A 21,773-nucleotide genomic window follows, 5' to 3' on the forward strand; every position below is an offset into this window, starting at 1 on the left:
AACCACATGTTATGAACCATATAGACATATTTAACCCAAAAGAAACGGTGGTGATGCTCGTCAAGCAAACACATCAGTTACAAAGTTATAATACAGATAGCAAGTATTATACGTTTCAGGGTTTTCTTTTAGTAGCACTTAATTATAACGGAATATAAAGAACCTGAGTCAAATTCATCAGCCCCCCTTTTACTGGAAGACAGGCTGTCAATTTTGTTTTTTATATCAGATTTCCTCACGTGCCCAAATCAATATCGAACTCTACTTTGCTCATAGCTGTTGACATTTGAACCAAGTAAAATCTGTTTAGCCTGACTTGACCAGCGCGCTGGCTTTCTACGCTGTGTGGGCTTGTTGAAACTGTTCTTCTTCTGCAGATTTGAGTGGGCGGCTCACGCTGAACAAGACCTTTACAGATCAACCTCTTGTTATGGAGTAAGTATCAGTCTGAACGGCGCTTACATAAGTTCTACAGTGGATGTTTTGCTCAGGATGCCGGTCATGGAAAAAGTAATGTGCCTTGTGTTTACTTTTGCTAGATTTCTATGTTCAAACATTTTTAAATATTGTTTCATGTCAATACACACGTTTGATTTATTTTGTATTATTATATTTCCCGTGTCAGATGAATGTACACCGACTTACCAGTTTATTAGATACTCTTGTGCGATCAAATAAAATCACTACTGTAATTTCAATTCTGCCCGCCCAAATTGAGTGCAAATGCAAAAACGTATTTAAAATGTTTAAATATGTTTTTGCATGCAGTTGAATATGACAGCATAGAGATGTATCTACGCCTCTCTGACAGTGTCAACAGGTTTATACGGTATGAACATTGAACATAAGCTGTTACCTCAGTGCAAGTTTTAATAAAGTGGAACTCTTCCCACAGTTTCAATGGGGACATGATCCCGGACATTTTCGGAGTCACCAATGCCCTACCACCCCTGCTCACCGAAGTGTGCTATCTCACCAAAAGGTAATGTAATCATTCACAAACTCGCTCAGAATTTTGTGTTTATTTCTGATTCTCTCACACCTTGAATTGCTTTCTAAAATATGCAGCTTTGTGTTTTTTTTTCCCCCTTTAGGGTTCCTGTGTGGGGGAAAGCACTGAGTTCATCTGTCAACATGCGCAAACCACACTCCAACGCTTTCATTGACCTCAACAAGGACTTCACCGCTGGTGAGTCAAGTGGTGTTTGAGCAATGTCTCAAACGAATGAGAAAGAAATGTAACATGCATACTCGTCAGGGAAGCTTTGCTCAACACGCATCAGTGTTATCAAATCTTTGCCTTTTCAGCTATGAAAACTGACCTTTTTTTTTTTTTTTAATCGACAAAACCTCTTAATTTATTAACAGCAGATGAAGTGAGTGTAAAAGGCCGTTCTATAATGGAAGAACGAGCTTTAGTACAATGTGACAGTAAGTGTTTTCCCTTCTAGAATGTACACATTCAAGACACTAGGGGAGTTATTACAAAGCCCACCACTGATTATCATCTGGAATATTACGTTTAGCCCATCTGCATGTTTTCAATATAGCTATTTAACAACACTGAGCACATAAGTGAACATAGCTAGAAAACCAAACACACTCACCTCCCCTCAGACCCCGCTGTGTGCCAAGCACCTCACATTCTTGACTGCACATTGAGCCACGTGCCATTCATTATAACTGGGACCTAAATCCCTTTAGCCTTACTGTATTTTATTCTTCCACGATGGGCTTTCAGTGTTTCTCTGTGTGAATCAATAAGTGTCATTAGTGTGTTGGAGACAGCAAGGTGTAGAACAAGACACAGTTGAGTTCTGGATTGAGACACAAGAAACTAAAGTGGAACAAAGAACAACCATCACTGAAATGACAAATCCTTTTGGGGCATCGGAACATTAAAATGGGGCGTAAGTCTGCACGTTGAAGCCGATCGTTAAGTTCCTGTTGCGCAGTGGTGGAAAGTATTCAGAGCACAGTTAGTTGCGTACAATTTTGAGGACCTTTTAGCTTTACTTGAGTGTTTCTATTTTTGGCTACTTTGATTTTTCATAAACAAAACATCCCTCTTAGATACTGATAAACACATATATTCATTTTTCATATATGATAGCATAATCGCATAAGAGACATTGAGGAAAGGTAGTAGTACAAATCTGTCCAGTTGGATTATTAAAAACTTGTGGAAATCGCACTTTTAAAACACAATTTCCAGCACAAACACTCTGTAGTTTAACAATTCATTGCTTTTATTTATTTATTTAGGAGGACTGTATGGTGCACAAGCACCAGCTCATGTGCAGTTTCTTCCCAGTTTCCTCCTCATTTTCTATTTCCAGGAACCATGTCAAGTGACCAAAACATCCGTTCAAAACCACCAATCTTCAAGTTGATTTAAAGAGAACGTAACAGCCATTTTCTTCACCAGTGAATGGAGAAATCACCTCCTTCTTGTTTTATAGCAGCTCACTCCTGTCCTTCTGCCCACCAAGTGTAGCGCTGTCACTTAGACTTATGGGAGGGTTTTTTATTTATTCCCCCCCCCCCCCCCCCCCGGAAACTAATCCTCGTGTTTAAGGTAATCAGAGAGGATTTAGTCGTGTCATACTCGCAGCAGGTATCTTTTTGGGCTGTGTGGTTTTATTCCCAGGGCTGTCACAGTTTAACCAGAGCAGAATTTAATTAATATTTAATCTGTTTAAGGATTAGGAGAAAGTCAATGAACTTCCACTTTTTTTGTGGCAGACTTAAATATGCTCTGGTAGCAATATTTGGTGTTTTGGTGTTTATTTGAATACAGATTGTACTGTTTTTTTGTACCCTGCACAGCCTTTCTCTAGGAGTCATCTCTTACTTCCTTTTTCACACCCATGTGTACACACACACACACACACACGCACACACACAGAAACACACACAAGGACAGTGGTCATTAAATCCTCGTGACCTCCTAAGTGTGTTCAGCTGCGTTCAGCTCGCTGCGGGTGGATGCGCAGAGCTCGAGGAGGAGAACCAGCGGCGAAAGAAAACCCTACTGTCGGCTGCATCTGGTGGATGTCAGACTCTTTGGCTGCCACTGTGTGTGGGGGCATGCAGATGGAGGGAGAGAGAAGAGCAAAGCAGGCAGGCAAGATGGGAAGGAGAAATAAAGCTGAGGCTGATGGTTGGATGGGCACCACAGTGCGGCTTAAGCAGGGAGAGAGTGACTTTTAAAGGAGCTGTATTTAACACTCGGGGCATTAATATAGCAGCAAACAACTATTTGCGAGGTAGAGATATAGCGGAGTAATGGCGTTCCGAGCGGAGAATGAAGTATCTCTCCCTCGGTGTGTGTTGTCCGAGCTTCTTCTTGCTCTGTTTACATAGCCGGGCCGGAGTGCGTCCTTTTTAAAGCTTGTTTGTGCATGTGGGCGTAGCCCCACTGGTTAGCTCACGACCGCCGCTATGCGCTGCTCTCATACGGCGGTTACAGATGAAAACGCCCTCTAGGACAACAGTGTCGTAGCAGAAGCGTAGCATCCCCCCTCAGGTAAACACCGTTGGCTCCGTCAGCACTTTCACCGTAGTTTACACTGTTAGCACGTTTAGCACGGTTAGCTGTGAGCCGCCGTCTCGCCCTCGCCATTTTTAGAGCCGTTGTGAGGCAATGTCAACGCTCCCAACCTCAGATCATGCTTATTTAAAGACAACCTGGGTCTCACTAGTGAGCCGGTTTAAGGTTGATAAGAGTTTGAAGCTTTTCAGCGGCCTTAGACGTTTATAGATTCATACTGTTCATGATATGAAGGAGGTGCTAGCCACGGTTAAGGTTTCAGCCTAAATACAAATATATTTTTTCGAAATGCCCCTCAATAAACAGTACAACCCAACAATAGCACAAACTAAAGCTTCCAAATGACCATATAGACAGTCAACACACAGTAAGCTTGGTTCAATGTGATCTGGCAACATCTCTCCTCTATAGCGCGTCCATACAATCTAAACGTACAGCCATTGGTTAAAAAAGTTTTAAAAAGTATAAGCAGGACACAGCCGGTGTACGTATAGTGTGTTTATGGTCTTAAATCCAAAGTGATTGTTTCTAGCTCAGAGTGATTTAAAGATGCCATTGAACATTGTTTAATATTTATGAGTATAAAATGAGGCATGAATGCACATTAATCTTATACACCTTAATTAATTAAAGTCAAGCAGAGTTGAGTTACTGTGGAGAATAAGCGTGAAAATGTTAGAAATTAACCACCGTGTTTGAATTAAACGGAGGCAGATTCTGGAGGGGCACTTGATGAGTTTGTCTAAAATGAGTGTACAGAAAAGGGACTAACTAGATCTACTAAGCAGAACAAAGACTGCTCATGAATATTCATAATGGAAGTGGGACGCCTTGCCTCTCAGGTGTTCATGTGTGGAAGTGTCCCGCCTCTCACCTCCCAGTACAGTAATACAGTGAGCTACTTTGTTAGCGTGGTCCGAGGAGGCCGAGGGCTGTTTTGGGGGCCCTTGTCACGACTCCAATTTCAGTCCAATGTCATAGCTGTAAACAGTCCCATGGTAGTGTATTGGCTGCCCTCACTACATCAGCACTCCCAGATAGAAAAAAAAAGAGAAGTCTGGAATTATTTCCTGGCCGGTGTCAAGGCCTCATTTAGCCCGCTTATTGTACTCTCCAGCCAACCGACCTGGAGACGACACACCGCATACGGCTCGTAATCTCTTTTCTTATTATCGCGCTGCTCCAGCCAGTGTCTTTAACAGCGGCACATTCATAACGGCTTTGCGTTCGTGCTCTTTTTGACAGTTATTTTGTCTCTGTCCTTGCACATTGAGGGATTTCAGGTCTCTTAAAGGAAGTTGGGTCCCCCCCCCCCCCCCCCCCCCAGCTCACTGTATGACTTTTGTACTAAATCTGGAGTTCATAGTGTAAGCAAAGACAAGACAACGGAGTGGACGAAATATCACATGAGAGAAGTTTATGCGGCTTTGCACATATCCACTGAGTTAACATGTCTTCAACATTTTGCCAGAGTAACATTAAGCCGGTCTAATAGTCAGCGCCTACTGTGGAAACGGTGTTTCCACGAAAAAAATAAAATAATTTGTACAGTATATTGCGGTCTTTTCTTTTCACCACAAAAGCAAAGACATCATTAAGCATTGAGCCGGCTTTGTAGACAAAGTTGTTATGTTCTTGTTACTCCTCAGCCCAGTGACAACTAATTAGCAGGAAAACGGCTTTTGCAGGACAGCCAGGAGGTTCGGATGTATACAATACACTGATGTGAGCAGGTGCTTCGATAGCCCCCCAAAGCATCCGTATGCATCGAAGCCAAATGACCACAGGGGCCACTTTATAACATGTGACATCAGAAAGAGCCCCGCTGGGCAGGAAGCTGTCTGGAGCAAGACGGGAACTTGTTTGAGGGGATAAGGCAGTAATTGCAAAGTAATTATAGATGCCATTTTGAGAAAGAAAGCATGCCCAAAGACAGTAATACTGGCAATACAGGAGCCATTGCTAGGCAACGGCTATGGTAATGCTCTGTGCAGTATCCAATCAAACTGGCTCTGTGTCGAAGTGGCTTGTTGATTGTCTGACTAATAATGTGGTGGTGGGGGTAATGGAACAGATTTGCCACCTAACGATGGCGGCCAAGTAGAAGAATTGATTATACAGGGATTAAGTTTACATTTGGATGGCAGAGTCTGTCACTGTTAATCGCCGTTTTGGTAATCGGAGTACTGTCACAGAGAGAGGAAGAATATCGCAAGGGTTTTGGATAATAGTACTGTCAATTCCTTTCTCTAATAATGTCTTGTTGCTTCCAAACTACTTGTTTTTCTCTCTGGGTCTGGGGGGGGGGGGGGCCAAACTACTCCCTTCAGGCCAACTGTGGCCCGCCAGCAATTTTTGAAAGGCCTGAAAGCTTTAATTTACAAGCCGAGTTCAGAGCTGAATTGAATGACGTGCTGCCATCAAAATGAGTACTATAGCAAGCAGGGTCACAGCCCGAAAGAATTCATGAGCCCATGCACCGAGACTCTCGATCAAATAGCTTGATTTGTTTCTTGTCGTTTCTTTTATCTACCAAAGAAAAGAAACAACGATATGTCACTGATTGGATCTGCGTTTGTGTGGTTAAATACATTGACCCAAAATAAAGGATTGAAGAGAAATTCTTTTTGTGATTGACTGTTGGACTGTCTGATTTGTGGAAGTGCTGAGACAAACTGACAATAATGGACGTGTGTTTTTCCAATATTTAAGTTTTTTTTTTACATCCTCACTAATCAAACCACTTGGGCGAATATTTAAAAAGCTTTTTTTTTTTTGGTGGAGGAAAAAACTGTTGTGGATAGAATGCCAAAACATAATTGATTTGGTATTATTAAAATATCTAAACCGGTCTCCACAAAGCACAGAGAGAAGCGTATCCCAGTGCTAAACCCTCGGCACCCACAGCCACATGTAGCCGACGTCTTCATAAACACATCACTTGCATTCACTGCTGTTCCTCGCATTGTAATTTCCCCACATTCCAGAGATCTGGAGTGAGCTCACAGGCATGTTCGGAGCGCCTGGTGTAATGCGCCAGTCCTTTGAGGTATGCCGTTTGTAGCGTTTCCGCCTCCAGGAACGCTGGCGCAGCGTCAAACGGGCAAAAGAGATGCTGGGTTTATTTTGATGAACATGTTTTTTTTTCTTTTTTTTAGCAGATAAGTGAATAGGAGGAATGAATGAGGCAGAACATTGTGAGTACTGTGACTGTTGCCTGAGGTTATAATGTCTACCCATGTTCTGTCCCAAAATACATTCCCTTGTCAAGAAGAGAACTGTACACGGACGTATACGAAGGGTGGTTCTGGATGTCACTGATGTGAGTCACTTCTTTTTAATTTACAACAACCTGAACTGACAGTCCGTTCTCCTCTCTCACCCCATCTCATCCAATAAACACTCTGTGCCCATTGGTGTCTGATACAGACCCATCGAGGCACCCTTTAGAGTATGTATGGGACACATTGGGCTTTCAACTGCCTCCAATGTTAACTTATCTGTCGACTTATTTTACCGTATTTTTGTTCCGTAACTTACGTACTTAACTAATGGCATTTACTTAAATAATATACTTTATTTTTACCTAAACCACCATCTTTTCCTAAACCTAACCAAGTAGTTTTGTTGCGTAAGTGAGCTGAAAAACGAAGGAAACCTACGTTGTGAGTTTATTTTGAAAAGTGACCGTATGCATGTAATGAGCGGAGACTGTGTGTTTCCTGTGAGCACTGAAGTTTATGTCGACAAGACTATATGCACGTAATGAGCAGGAACTGACGAGTTGGGAGTGGGAACGTGCTGTCACTGAGGTATTTGTAAAAATAATGTATCTCTGTGTTGTCAGTCAACCTGCCCTACCAATCATGTACTGTACCTGTTCATACATAAAACAGACAATCCAAAAAGAAATGTAAAAGCCATGCTAGTGGACTGACTGTATGGATGGCAATGTCTGCCTGTTTGTTGGTCGCTCCACCACTTCGGTACCAACTGAAATATTGCGAGGGATTTGGATGGATTGCCGTGACATTTAGCAAAGACATTGCTGGTCCTTAGAGGACAAAATCCACTGACTTGGATGACATTTCATCTTGCGCCACCAGTAGGTTAAAATGATTACATATCCACTGAAATATCTTAAGATATACAAGATGGATTGACTCTAAACTTGGCACTGACATTCAGGGTTCCCAGAGGATGTATCCCTGTTCTTGTGTTTTTGTCCAAATACCTGCAAAACGAAAAAATTCCCATCAACCTCAGCTGTACATTTTTGAGTTCCAGTCAGCACATTTTTGCATAATATCTGCCGGTGTTGTAGTACTCAAGATCGGTCTTTTGCTCAAGACTTTTTTATCTCCGTCTCGTCTTGGAATCGGCCACATTTTTACTCTGTCTTGTTTTAGACAAAGAAGACCGGACAAAACCATAACTACGGGGACATCAATAACTTAATAAAAACATTACTGTGATTGCTCAAATCAAAGAAAAATTCCCACACATAAAATTCACCTCTTTTGCCTTTGCTTAATTTCTCAAGACATTTCTCATGGTGGGACTAACAATGGTCTGGTCTAGACTTAGACTCGCCCTGCCTTGGTCTAGAACTTGTCTCGGTCACAACACTATCTGGCCTTGGTCATGACTTGGTCTAGCATTCGTTAGCCTTGACTGCAACGCTAATATCTGCATCATTGGCAATTTCTAACTGTACAGATGTTGCACACTGTCGAGGCACAACTGCGTTTGGCAGGTCTGCTAGTTCTGCAACAAGCAACAGACAAAGTAACTACAGAAACCTCAGTGCTAATGCAGACAAAAAACATATTTTGATTCATTGTTCTACAGTTTTCACTGCAAATCGACAGTGTTGGTGTTTATAGAGACGGACGCATTGAAAAAAAGGTCTCATGAATAACGTTAAGCTAAAACTTCACTGCGAACAACTCCCTCCTGTCAGTCTTCCCCGGCGTCTCCATCCAAAACACCTGGCAACATCTTCTTCTTTTTAACGAGCCTGGCCAAAGTACCGCCCGGGGATCCACATTTTTGATTACAATACAAATAGATGTGTGACTGTGATGAGCAACATAATGTGATAGAGATTGTCCGGATTCAATTTGATAGCGGTGTTCCCAGAGACAAAAAACAAGTTATTTTAAGAATCCTAATGGATCATTACCAGGAAGAGGCAACTATTTCTTTCCCCAGATTGTCAGTAATTATTTTTGTGTTTTTAAAACAGTCAAAACTAGTTGAATTCGACTTAATGCACATATCCAAGTGCAGATCTAGATGCATAAAAATAAAAGTGTGGAACTAAACTTGTTTGTAGGCACAAGGACAGAAATAAGCATTAAGTGTATAAATGTGCCTCTGATTGAAACACTATTTAGACTGCAAAAATAAAAAGGCAACCAGTGAAATTGGCAAACACTTAGTACGAACAATGTTTTACAATACGGCTACATTTCTCACCTTTTATATTTCATATCCACATTATCATCTCATCCGCAGCTCTCCGCTGACCAGTACGCCTGGTCTGAAGTCACCGCACATTCTTCTTCTGTGAAAACCAGCTTAGATGTGGACATTAAAAATACAAAAGCACGCCCTTGATGCACTGGGCAAGGTGCACTTAACTGCCACCAGGACAGGCCTTTTTTTTAACGTTTTCATAAAGGCACAAACATGGCTTAATATGCACCGTCGACCCAGTCTGCAGTATTTCAGGTTTTATATTTCTACATTCTCGTGCAAAGCCGAGTGTTTTTACAACAATCTTAATATGTAAAGTGCCCTCTGTGAATGTAATTAGATTACTTCACACAAGTAGAAAACATAGACTTATCATTGTATTCGATATACAATGCACATCACTCCTGATGTTGTCAGGCTACACTGGTGCACGTCTTACACACACGCACACGCACACGCACGCACGCACGCACGCACTCACGGTTCCAGTCCGCCAAATGAGCTTTACTATGCTTGTTACAGTAGTTCGGTGATCAGTTTCTATTTACACACACGTGCACATGTGCGGCATAAAGGAAGCGAGCAAAATAGTGTTGAAAGTGTGTGTGTGTATATGAGAGGGTTTGGCCATAATCCTCCCCATAGCTACTGCACCTACGTCGTTCCCTGTAATGGTTTTAGGAGATTATTTCCTCCGGGAATAGCATTGCTCCATTCTACGCCGGGCGTGTTTTGCCATGTTTGTGAATGAGCCGTTTGGATAGATCCGGGTGGAAGTCACACAGTGTAGAGTTAGAGCTACATATTGGCTTAGAGACGGATTTATTCTGCAGAGCTTTTCACTTTCTTCCTGGCCTGGATTCTGCATTTTGTGTGTGTGTGTGTGTGTGTGTGAGTGTGATATTGACTTATGCATGTATATATTCATATAAATCAGCGTGGTTGCCATGACACTGATGGACATCATTCGGTCTTTATTCATATGTTGCGACAAAGTTACTAAGCCAGCCATGTTGTAGCCTCTGGGGGGGAAAATAAAATAAAAAATCTCTGAAAGAGAAAATCATTTGAAGAGAATCTTTCAACCCTCTCAGCCTCTGTGAGACGTTTTAACTGAGAGGGAGAAATTGACTGTCATATCTCACTGCATTAACAAGTGAAGTGTGTGTGTGTGTGTGTGTGTGTGTGTGTGTGTGTGTGTGTGTGTGTGTGTGTGTGTGTGTGTGTGTGTGTGTGTGTGTGTGTGTGTGTGTGTGAGAGAGAGTGTACAGCTCACCCTGAATGTTCTCTCTCAACAGACAAGGTAGCGGTACAAATTTTAAGGTTTTTCTCCTGCTCCTTCTTTCGACACTAGAGTAAATCGTCTTTGTGGGCTTTGGGCAAGTTTGGAAAAGCTCGTTTCACAGTCCGATGGTTCCTTGCTAGCAGAGGGACAGGGGCCACATATCAATGGAGGTGGCCGGTGAAGATTCTTGGCTGCAACCCCACACAGTTCCTCCTTGCACCCTCTAAAAGGTACACGCTGACATTGTGCGTTTTATCGAGTAACTTACTGAAAACTAAGAAGCTAAACTCATATTAGCGTCTTGTCATCGGTTGGGTTTAATGGTTTTACTTTTAGGCTGTGCAAAGACTGGTTGTAATGCGGGCTTGATAAGCACGTGTCCCTTAAGCTGTATGTCCTCCTTGTTAGCGTTATCCAAAGTTTTGCACAAGGCTGATTTAAAGCCTGCTGGAGGACGGCCTTTTCTCACGGGCTGGCAAGTGCTGTGATTCTAACTGCAGGAGCAGGTCAAAACTTATGCATGCTTAAGTGTGACTGTAGGCAGGACATGAGGATAACAGCTGGAGTCACAAAAAAGTCTTCAGAAGGCCTGTTACGCAGACTAAATCAGTTGCCTTTTTTTAGGAGGAGCTGGTGTGATCATTGGAAGTATTTTTAAGCATTTGGCTCTGCTTCTTTGGGTGAACAGGAGATTTTTTGCTTGCATTGAAACGAGCACCAGATATCGATTTTTGAAGGTCTGTATGTTTTCAGACTAACCTTATCGTCTGGCTCTCAGCGGTGGCGGGAGCGTTGCCTCCCTACATCTGTCGGAGGCAAAGTCTGTGTTTTCACCGCTGAGGGCTGTGACAAAGACGGCGGGGAACAAAATCGATGCACACAGACGGACACAGAGGGCCTGACTTGGCTTACAGCAGGACGGTGCACGGACGTACACAAGACACACAAACACAAAAACAAGCATTCGCGGGCGCGCGCACTTTGTGCATTCATCTCTTTTTGCCTCATTACCGTCAGCTGCACCACACACACACACACACACACACACACACACACACACACACACACACACACACACACACACACACACACACACACACACACACACACACACACACACACACACACACACACACACACACACACACACTCAGTCGACATTGGCGGCCTTCCTTGAGCCCATCTCCCCAGCAACCCCGCGGGAATAGAGCACACAACTGTGTGTGTGTGTCCTTTTGACAGCCAGCAGGGTATAGGAGTCACAGCTTGTTTACTGAGTAACAGGCTAACAAATAACCTGCTCAGGGGCATTAGAGAAACGACAAAAAGAGAGGATCAGCTCTATCCGTCTGTCTGTAGCGCTCTCTCTCGTTCCCCCTCTTGTCTGTAGTTCCCTCTGTCCCGCATCCTCTCACGTTGTACTTTTTTTCTCCCACGGATTTTTCGCCTTCTGTTGCCCCGCCAGCAGGCGCGCACAACCCTTAATGGCTCGGAGCTGTGGTGATGAGTGAGGCGACGGCACACTTGCACAAACACACACGCGGCATATCGGACACTAATGCAGCGGCTGTCACATCCACTCTGCTCTGCAGCCTGGATGAACCGCTGCTGCCAGGCCTTTTACAGGTACAAGGAGGGGGATGTAATACCACCGCTGGTGTTGGCCTCAGATTGCCTCTCCATATCGTCAGTAACAAAAAAAGTTTCAGGGAAGAGAAGGAGAGAGAGGAAGTTTAAAAAAGAGAAGCATGATTTGTCTTCTGATAGTGTAATGCGTCACTGAGTTTCCCTTTCTGTTTTTTCCTCCCATTGGAGTAATGAATGTCATCATGCTCTGCATTTTAAAAATGAATTATCACTAGGGGGTCTATATATATATATATATATATATATATATATATATATATATATATATATATATATATATATATATATATATTATATTATATAAATAATATCCAAGCTAATAAGATTTTCCAAATTTGACGGAATCCAGGGGAGCAATTAAATTCACCGCTTTGTTCTTGCAAATTACACGCAGATAAGTTCAAAATGGTCAAAACTCTGTTGACCATAATTTAGTTTGTGGCTGTCTGGACAACCACCCAGCACGGTGGAATCAATAATCGCAGGTTCTCTCCACTCGCGGTCGTGTCCTTTTCTCATCTTCGCAACTATCTCTTCTCTAATGCTGCCCGGCAACCCCTCCAGCCCCGTATGGCATGTATATAGCATCATGTATAATGAGTGGCCTCATGTATCATGTGTACAGTGTCGGGCTGCACAATATGAAGGAAGTATGCGATTAATTTGTTGAATACCACGATATCATCACTACTTGCCTTTTTAAATATACATATTTATTATATTGTACTCGCCTCTCTGCTGCTTTCAGTAAACTGCTAAAATACAACAAATTACTTGTTGAATTAAAAAAAAAAAGAATTAATTAAATTATTTCCAACATTCTTTTTTTGAACAAAGTGAGTTGAACACAAAAGGCACCAATAAAAAAAGAATGATGCATTACATTTTAAAGTGCGGGTTTGTACTGTCACTCCATAAATCCCTGAGTGCAGTATGAGTCTTGTTACGATGTGCTTATAGCACAAGGAGACGGTAACATTTTTTTTAAAAAAGATACATTGTGCAGCCATGTACGGTACATAAGCCTTTTCCTATGAGTCAGCACCGAGGCCCAGCTGATCACTACAGCGAGGGAAATGTCACGTAGATTTTAGAATCCATTATCCGTTTAACGGATTGAAAGTTAACTGAAAAAAAATGACTGTCCGCATTTTCAGCGTGATGTTCATGTATTCTGGCACTACTGAGTCACTGAAGCTCACTGAGTGATTCCTGCTCCAGTAAGGCCTGGTTTTTCCTCGGCGGTGACGAATCTAGTGTCTGTCGTATCCGGCAGGTTCCGCTCCTGCCGTCGATGTGCTCGTACGTTTTTGTTTCGAGCTGCAGGCCTGTGACCGTTCTCAGCCCGCTATGTTCACTGAGTCATAACACCTCTTGATCCACAGCAACGGCGCTCCTGTTCTGGGCTACAGAGTACGGCAGATAAGGGGGTATATATATATATATATATGTGTGTGTGTGTGTGTCTGTGTGTGTGCAGAGAGAAGCCGAGGAAACAAGGAAGGTGATGGTGAGACAAAGCAGGGAGATATTACAGGCTGCCACCCGCTGCTGTCTGTTCTCCTCAATGTCAGAGTTCTCCCTCTCTGCCGAGGCACAGCACCCGTCTAGCATCGCCCTATCTGTTTATACAGAGGCTAATAGGAAGCCTGGTCTTTATCCCCACACTGCAGCTCAACATAATGGAATAGAGAGACATAATGCTGCTCTAGTCAAACAGTCAGTGGAGGCCTTTAAATTGCTTCCAATCCCCTTAACAAATCTGATGGAGAGGCTATGAATAACTCAAGGACCGCTCATCTCCCCACGCTCTGCTTCTCTCCTCTCCTTTCCTCTCTCCTCCTCTCCTCTCCTTTCCTCACTCCAAACCTGAGCATCAACTCGGATTAACTCACTTTACCTCACTTTTTTTTAATCAGCAAGTGTCTGCTCACATTAGGAGGCCGACCTATTGCGAGACTCCGAGACCGACATCGCGTGCTTGCAGCAAGTTTTGTGATAGAAAGGGTTAAAAAATTAGTTTTCCCCACAGGAATTTAAAATGTTCTTCCCAAATGGAAACGGCGAGCAAAGAATTGGCTCCAGTCTCCTGCGGTGAGATGACTTGTTGAAATACCTCGGGTCTGAAGAAGAGCACCCTTCAAGCTTCATTTCCCCTTTATTTCTCCAGGGAGGTGTATCTTTCTATCATGCTCACCCCGGGTATTGGGTCATCTAAAGTATATCTCATATCTTAAATGATCTCCCAACGATCCATTGGAATGGAGCTGTGGTAAATGTCTGAAATGTTGAGGTCTGACGTTTTGTTTTAGATTAGAAGGCCTCAGTGTAAAGTGCATAAGAAAATATTGATCTACCCTGCACATCTGAAAATATTGTATCTATAGGGTTCTGGTAGATTGCAACGAGTGTTGCCGAAGTTAAAATCTCACTGCACGTTTGTAGCCTGTTGCATGTGTAACTTCAAATGTAGATTAGCAGGAGTTACCCTGTGATTGAGTGAAAACCCACACAGCTAATACTTACATCCAGTCGAGATTGAACTTAAAATCTATGTCTCCTTCCTTATCAACTGCTGAGACCAATGATCGAGCGGGAGGAGGAGATTCTTTAATGCTTATAGGCTTCACATCGCGAGCACAACACCACATTTTGATGACAGCGACATGCACACTGAGTATTACAGTTACCAATACTTGCATGATTAGATGAAGGCACAAATGTGATTTGTTTTTACGCTGCATTGGCTTTCGATTGCGAGCGCAGGCATCACACTCGGGGTGCGGACCAAAAACAACCGGTCAGAGACCGCTGGCGAGAGTCGGCCTCTCTCATTTCCAAGTGAACCCTGGTAAGGATCGATTGCTGTGGAAACGTAATCCCACCCAATTACAGGAAGTGAAGATACAGCCACATACGCTGGTGGAGGTGTGCGCGTGCGGATCGGGGAGGAGCTCCGCCGTGCGCGATACAGAGAGCAGAGGATATTTGTATATTGTATCAAGTCCGACTTTTAAATTATTATTTTTTTTGCTGGCGGATTCGCGGGCCACATAAAATGCCGGGCCGGGTGTTTGACACCCCTGGTCTAGAGTATAAAGGTGGTTACTGTATGTGTTCTACACGAGGGGTGACGAGCTATACTGTTAGTTAGAATAGGCCCCTTTTCCCACTTTGAAATGACACACAATTTTCTCTGAAAGCCCAGCAGTACTTAAACGTAGCATGCATTTGTGGGTCTGTGGAGCTGGACACCGTGAAAATAGTCTCAAAACTCGCCGCGCAAATGTAACCTGATCTGTAAGTAAATACAATATATAATATTTTTACACATTTTGTATACACAGGAAGCTTTTACAAGGCAATCAAAAGATCTGTGAAGTTGAAGAATACGTCGTAAAATATTCATATTTCTATATTTGTTGTTTTACCCGAGTTAAAGCTGTTTGGTATTTGTATGTAGATCGGTGCACGCATTTGTGAGAACCCCAAAAATACACTTTTGTGACTATTTTTGAGACTCACTCCTGAAAACTCATTCACCAGCACAATTACTGTCATGTGGTTGCAGATGTTTTTATCCACACGCGGCACGTTGCATCTTGTGGAGCAGTATACACCTGCCCTTACCTGTTCACACCGAGCTCATCTGTGTCCTGCTGCAGTAGAAACAACATTCAGCCAATCAAACCTCAGCGTGCTGATCTCGGTCCCAACAGAAACAGCAGCCTATGGGCCTATGGGGCCTCTGCAGCACGCTGCTTTACCTCGTGGAGTCGTATGCTTCACTACACTTGATCTCAACACCCTGTTATAGGCAACAGACACACTTGTAATTATTCTGTTAGTGTGAAAGGACTCGTTGATTGGCTGTCACACAACCCAATGCCGTACAATTCACACGCAGATGCACACACAGATATTTAAATAATGTGATGAAAATCAGTCCCGCAGTGTGTGTGTGTGTGTGGGGGGGGGGGGGTATTATTTACGCAGCCTGTTCATCATGCACTTGTTCACGTGGGCGTGCATTTTGAAGTGTCATTTGAACGGAAAGACAATTAAACAAAAAGATCAGAGAGAGAGAGACTGTGCAGAATAAATAATCAAGTGATTATAGATTGCCTCTCTTGCAATTAAAGGATTAGCATGCTTTTGTTTCGTATGTGATTCGCTTTCTCAGCTCGTTTTTTTGTTGTTGTTGTATTCGGACACACCTTGAAAACCGAATGGTCTTAGCATCTGCTTTCAGTCGTTCCCTTTCTCTCCGTCTGTGTTTTTTGATGCCTAGCGTAGCCGTTGCTCCAGCCTTCACAGTTAGCATCTCTTTAATTATGCGGCGACATGACAAACCACTTAGAGCGCCGAATCCCTGTTGCTGTTAGCAACTCCGCCCTCCCACACACGAGCCCATTTATATACCTCAATTATGTATGCATCTTTCCCAAGTGGTGGTGTGTGTGTGTGTGTGTGTGTGTGTGTGTGTGTGTGTGTGTGTGTGTGTGTGTGTGTGTGTGTGTGTGTGTGTGTGTGTGTGTGTGTGTGTGTGTGTGTGTGTGTGTGTGTGTGTGTGTGTGTGTGTGTGTGCGCTCTCACAGTGCACAGTGTCAGATCGGTGCTGCTGTAGTCGGGTTTGACGTCTGTTTACTTGTTGTTAACCCTAATAAAACTCAGCGTGTGACACGGCATTCAGAACAAATGTAGTGGCTGTGCAAAGTATAACGCGCTCAGACATTTGATTATATTTGCTTTTAAGGGTGGTGAAGATCGTCTTGTCGAACAAAACGTGTAAGCGTCGTACACGTTTGTTTGCCACAGAGTTTATTTTCTGCAGTATTTCAAAACCTAATGGAGAAATCCCATCGCCTTCAGTCAGAACACATCATCCCTGCACCACTCTATCGAAACATCCCAAATCTACGCTGTGGATACAAAAGCAGAGCATGTAAAGGAGAAAACTAATTCACTTAGAGCAAATAACAATGCACAGAATATGTAAATTAGAACAAAGCGGATGAAGTGAAGATTCACAGCTACAGCGAGCCAGTAGTCCAAATCCCACCTTTTAAATATTCAGTACAGATTTAAATCCAAACCCAATTCACAGTGGAGGCCAAAAGAAAAGCTAAAACTATAGCAGACATTTAGTAATTGCTCTCAAGAGGCTGGTTACTGAATTTTGGACTAATGGTAGAGTGGATGTAATCCTAAAATCAAGCCAATTAAATGATATCAAAGGAATATTTTGGAAGGAATTATCAAGGCAATAAGGCTCATGTTTAAAGCCCCGCTGACTGCAGCGCTCCTGCTCGTCCCTTTTTTATTTTATTCTGCCGAGCCACGGTTTGATGGGATTAGCGGGCTTTGATGGCCGTGTTGGTCACTTCCAATCATACAGGTCCAACAGGATTACTAGTAGCTTGTCATGATACTGGGACAGTCACAGTGCCTGTGTGATGTCACCGGTGTGACCTCACGATCACCTCTTTATGTCATCCTCAATCGTTTGTCATAGATTATCAGTGTGTTTTCTTGCCAGATTCTATCACGGCTCGCAGAGAAAAATTTAGACCAGACGCCGAAACTGTCGACAGAAACAAAAGAAGCAACCCCATTAACAACATAGAAGAGCTGGGGCCTCTGTGTCGCACTGTCACAGCTCCCTCTGGAGCCACAAAAAGCTTTGTACATCATGTGTCACACATGCAGTAGTACTCCCCCAAGACCCGTAAACACATTTTGATGCGTGAAATCACCTCCCCTTTAATTCAGGCTCAAACCGCCTGCAATAGCTGGAGGCTCGACCCCCATCACAGCCACCAGGCTGCAGGCTCCTCCTCCAAGCCCGCAGTGGTCCCCCCCCCCCCCCAAAGATTTTAACTTTGTAGAAACCAGACAAGGCATTCAGCAGTTTTTATATTAGTTACCTTACAGGTTAGAATGAATGTCAGTGGTGATGAAGCTGTCGGAGTTTGCGAAGAATCTTCTTTGCACCTTTTAACTGGTCGCTTCTGGCTCATACTCGGGGGTGTTGTAGAGGTAAGAGCCAACCGCTCTACCAAACTAGCAGGAAGATGAAGTTCTCAGAAAGAAAACATGAACCTAAATTATGTTTGAATAGGTTTGATCATCCTGCCCACTTCTCTCCATATTAAGAAAAGTGGAACAATAGTTGAATATTTGTATATTGTAATGTATGAGGATTTTATGGTTGACTGAAAAAGCGCCCAGAATAACCTGGAATAAAAAGAAAAGACATGCGAGTCTAATAATGTGCTTTGCTGAGGCGAGCACACCAATTTAAACAAAGTCCGAGTCAAACCGAGGGAAATCAGGGCAATACAAACTAACTACTGCCTTCCTCTCTGTTTCTCTTTTTGTTTCCTCGCCGCTCTGTTTTATTCCGTTACTCTTTGTAATATCTCTTTTAAATCGAACGAGTCCTTAAAGGGCCCTTGGCGGCCAAGTTAAAGTCCCCCGGAACAGTAAAACTGTGCTAAAGTGAGTGATGGTGGCAGTAGTTGGGTTTATATTGCTAGCTAGCAGCTCTTTATGGGTGTGTGTGTAGAATACTATCCGTCTGGGACTGTGAGGACGGGAGGGTGAGAGTGGAGAAGGACAATGCAATGAAGAGGATAATGTCAGAAGGATCCTATTAAGATTACCTTATTGCTCAGTTTACCAAAAGGGAATTGGCTTCTCTGTGTGTGCATATTCCCCTTGACACGCTCCCTAAAATGCATTCCCTCTCAGGACGGATCAGAGCAGGGTCGTGTGTGCAGCGTCCAAGGAGAATGCAGGTTTGAGGTTTAGTGTCCTGCTCGAGGGGCCTTTCCACTTTCACTTTACATCCCTCAATACACTGCCTGACAGCGGTGAGAGTTCAACCCGCAACGGGAAGGTTAAAGGGCGGTCTCAAGTTGGACTGACATTTAGACAAGAGGAAGAGAAGTTATTGTAGAAAAGAGTTTGGCAGAAGTGAACTTGGGTTTAAAAAAATAAAAAAGAAGGGGAAAAAAAGGCAAGTGGAGATACGAGAGAGCGGCGCCCCCACAGCGAGAACGTGAAGTGTTTACAAGATGAAGATCTCTCTGCTCTCACCGACACGCCGCCATCGCACCTAATCAGCCAATCAGGCCTCTTAGACAGAATCCAGCCGTGATTGGCTGATTAACCGAGCTCATCAACACACCACCCGATGCGACTTCAAACGCACAGACACAAATTACTGAGTGTACCCTGTAGTGTGTGTGTGTGCGCGTGTGTTTGTGTGTGAGCGCACATATGCATAATATATGCATGCATTTGTCATCTACTTTGCATTTATGAGTCTGTATGGGCAACATGTCTGCAATCCACAAAGTTTTACATATTAAAAGTTGAACTGTTTCACCACAGTAAAAGTGTCTGTCTGTCTGTCTGTCTGTCTGTCTGTCTACCAACCATCTGAGAACAGAGCCTCAAATTGGGAGTATAAAGAAATCTGTACAGTATATGCTTTTATAATTCTATACAATTAAATCACAGCTGTATGCACAATGCCTTCTGTATCTGGTAATATATATTATTTTTATATTCAGTATCATAGAAACCACATCATAACATAACATTTTTAATAAGTAGATTGAAGTGTTGTTAGTTACGGGGGACCTACCATAGTGGGAGGTTTTGAAGTGCGTGAAAAGCCGAGATGATTTACAGATGATTGCTACCTAAAGCTCCCCGGGCCTGAGTTGGCGGGATGTTCTTGGGGAGGAGAGCGCTCCTTGAGAACGCTCCTTCCCTCGGCTCGTGTCCTGTTCTCTTCGGTTCTGGGGATGACTGCAGCAGAATCCTGGGATAACATTTCAGAGCACATCCATGGAAGTATAAGGGGAGCACAGATTAGTATGCTCAAAGAGAAACACTTTTCAGTCAATACAGTGTTTGACAGATTTTTTTTTAATACTTTATATACATTGTTTTTTTTCACTTAAGTGAGGAGTCACGCTGCAGCTTCTTGCCATTGGCCGCAGTGGCCACTGCAGTACTAACACTCAGTCATTACACGCAGTCTTCCTCCTTCCTGTCTTCCCCTTATTCGTACCCCCATTCCACTATCATTGATATTTTCCCATGCAGAGCACGCCAACACGCAGCAGGACCCTAAGGCGGATCAATGCCAATATTTATTTCATGTCTAATTACCGGGGGCAGAACCGCAGTCCGGAGAACCCCAGCGGTGAAAGTTACCATCCTCTCGCAGAGAAGAGAGACCGCATTGGAAGTGCAGCCTGAGCTTCAAGAGCGGGGAACGCGAGTACAAGCGCAGGTTATTGTATTCAAATAGAGCGAGCTACAGGCGTTTCCAAGCTGAGTGAGACCCCCCCTCCCCTCCCCCGTTCTCTCTTCACCTGTTTTTCAGCTGCTGCTTTAAGAAGCAGCATCCTGTTCATCTATAAACCAAGCTTCGGAATGTTGAAGTTTCCACACCGATGTTCACTTTTTTAAATTTTGTACCCGTCTGTATGAGTTTGACTAGTCCTGGTATTTACAACCAGCCCTGTGCATTATACATGATGTTGGCCGGTCTCGGTATTATAATGCCGGCTCCCGCCTTGTCTCACTAGCAGTGGAACATGTGCTGAGAACCTTTTTTTCCCCCCTTCAGGCAAAATATGTATTATTATTATATACCTTTTCAAAGCCTTTACCAAAAGCTGCCATCAGGAGTTAAGAACACAGAAAATCTTTTAAGCCTTCAATATCATTTGGATTGCGTCTCCTGTGTAAATAAGGCAATCTAAGTAATTACAGGCCTTTTTTTTATTGATCTGTTCTTTCTTCATGATCAATTCATCAAGTCCGTAAAGGTACAAAGGTTCACAGCTAGAGCGCGGTGTTCTTTTTCATTGCTGTCATTCCCAATAATCTACAGCATTTTCTTCATTATAGATCAATAGCCCCTGCTCTGTGTTTGATTATGATTGCTAGATGAAGAGGAGGTTTTTTCTTCTTGCCGCTGTCCTCTCAGTGCTCGCTCACGGGGGAATGTTTGGTCTCTGTATAGACCTGCTCTGTGTGAAACGGTGTCTTGGGATAACTTCTGTTATGATTTGACACTATATAAATAAATTGAATCAAATTATTGACTCGCTCCTCCCTTCTGTTTCTCTCCCCCCACCCCCTCCAGATCTGTTCCTGACAACTGACGGGCCTAAGTTTGAGACCTGGATCAGTAAGGTAACTCATTTTCTTCTTGTTTTCCTGTCCTAGTTTTCCTTTCAAGAGTCCGCTTCAGGCTGAGTCGCTGCAGCCCAGCAGTATAGAAGACATGACGCCTGTGTGGTTACCGTAATGTTGAGCAAAGTCAAGTCCTAGTTTTTATGTCACTTAGTCATCATACACTCTCTTCTGTAATACAATATCACATTGTTGTATGTATCATTGCAGGGCTCTTGTGTAAAGTTTATGATATTGCAGAAATATTGCTGCACTCTTTAAGGAGAAATGCCATTCACAAGTTACCACATACCCTAGTGGTGTTTTTTTTAAATGGCTCGTTCATCAAACCAACAGTCAAAATCCCCAAAAGGTCACTTGTAAAATCAGCAGGAAGGGAAAAGAATTTCTTAGATGTGAGAGGCTGGAACCAGCAAATATTACTCTGATGCATAAACGGTTAATCGAAAGACTTACTCGACAAAATAACATTTGTACTCGCAAATGTTTCTGTATTCTCCAGATAATCATTTATGCAACACAATATCAGAAGCTATTCAGACAGATGTGTCAGTGTCTGTCACTGATCTAGTTAAGTGGTTCCCA

At 43.2% G+C, this 21,773-nt stretch overlaps 1 protein-coding gene across 1 annotated transcript in view; it reads left to right on the forward strand.

Moving 5' to 3' along the window:
• itfg1 (integrin alpha FG-GAP repeat containing 1) overlaps positions 1 to 21,773 on the forward strand; it is a 125,211-nt gene that overhangs the window by 1,133 nt on the left and 102,305 nt on the right. The window contains exons 4-7 of the mRNA XM_079162496.1: positions 378 to 435; positions 896 to 982; positions 1,095 to 1,189; positions 21,139 to 21,188. Coding sequence (XP_079018622.1) covers positions 378 to 435; positions 896 to 982; positions 1,095 to 1,189; positions 21,139 to 21,188 — 290 coding nt within the window. The remainder of the gene's footprint in view (positions 1 to 377; positions 436 to 895; positions 983 to 1,094; positions 1,190 to 21,138; positions 21,189 to 21,773) is intronic.

This window comes from Pholis gunnellus, assembly GCF_910591455.1.
Source record: "Pholis gunnellus genome assembly, chromosome: 1".
NCBI lineage: Eukaryota > Metazoa > Chordata > Actinopteri > Perciformes > Pholidae > Pholis > Pholis gunnellus.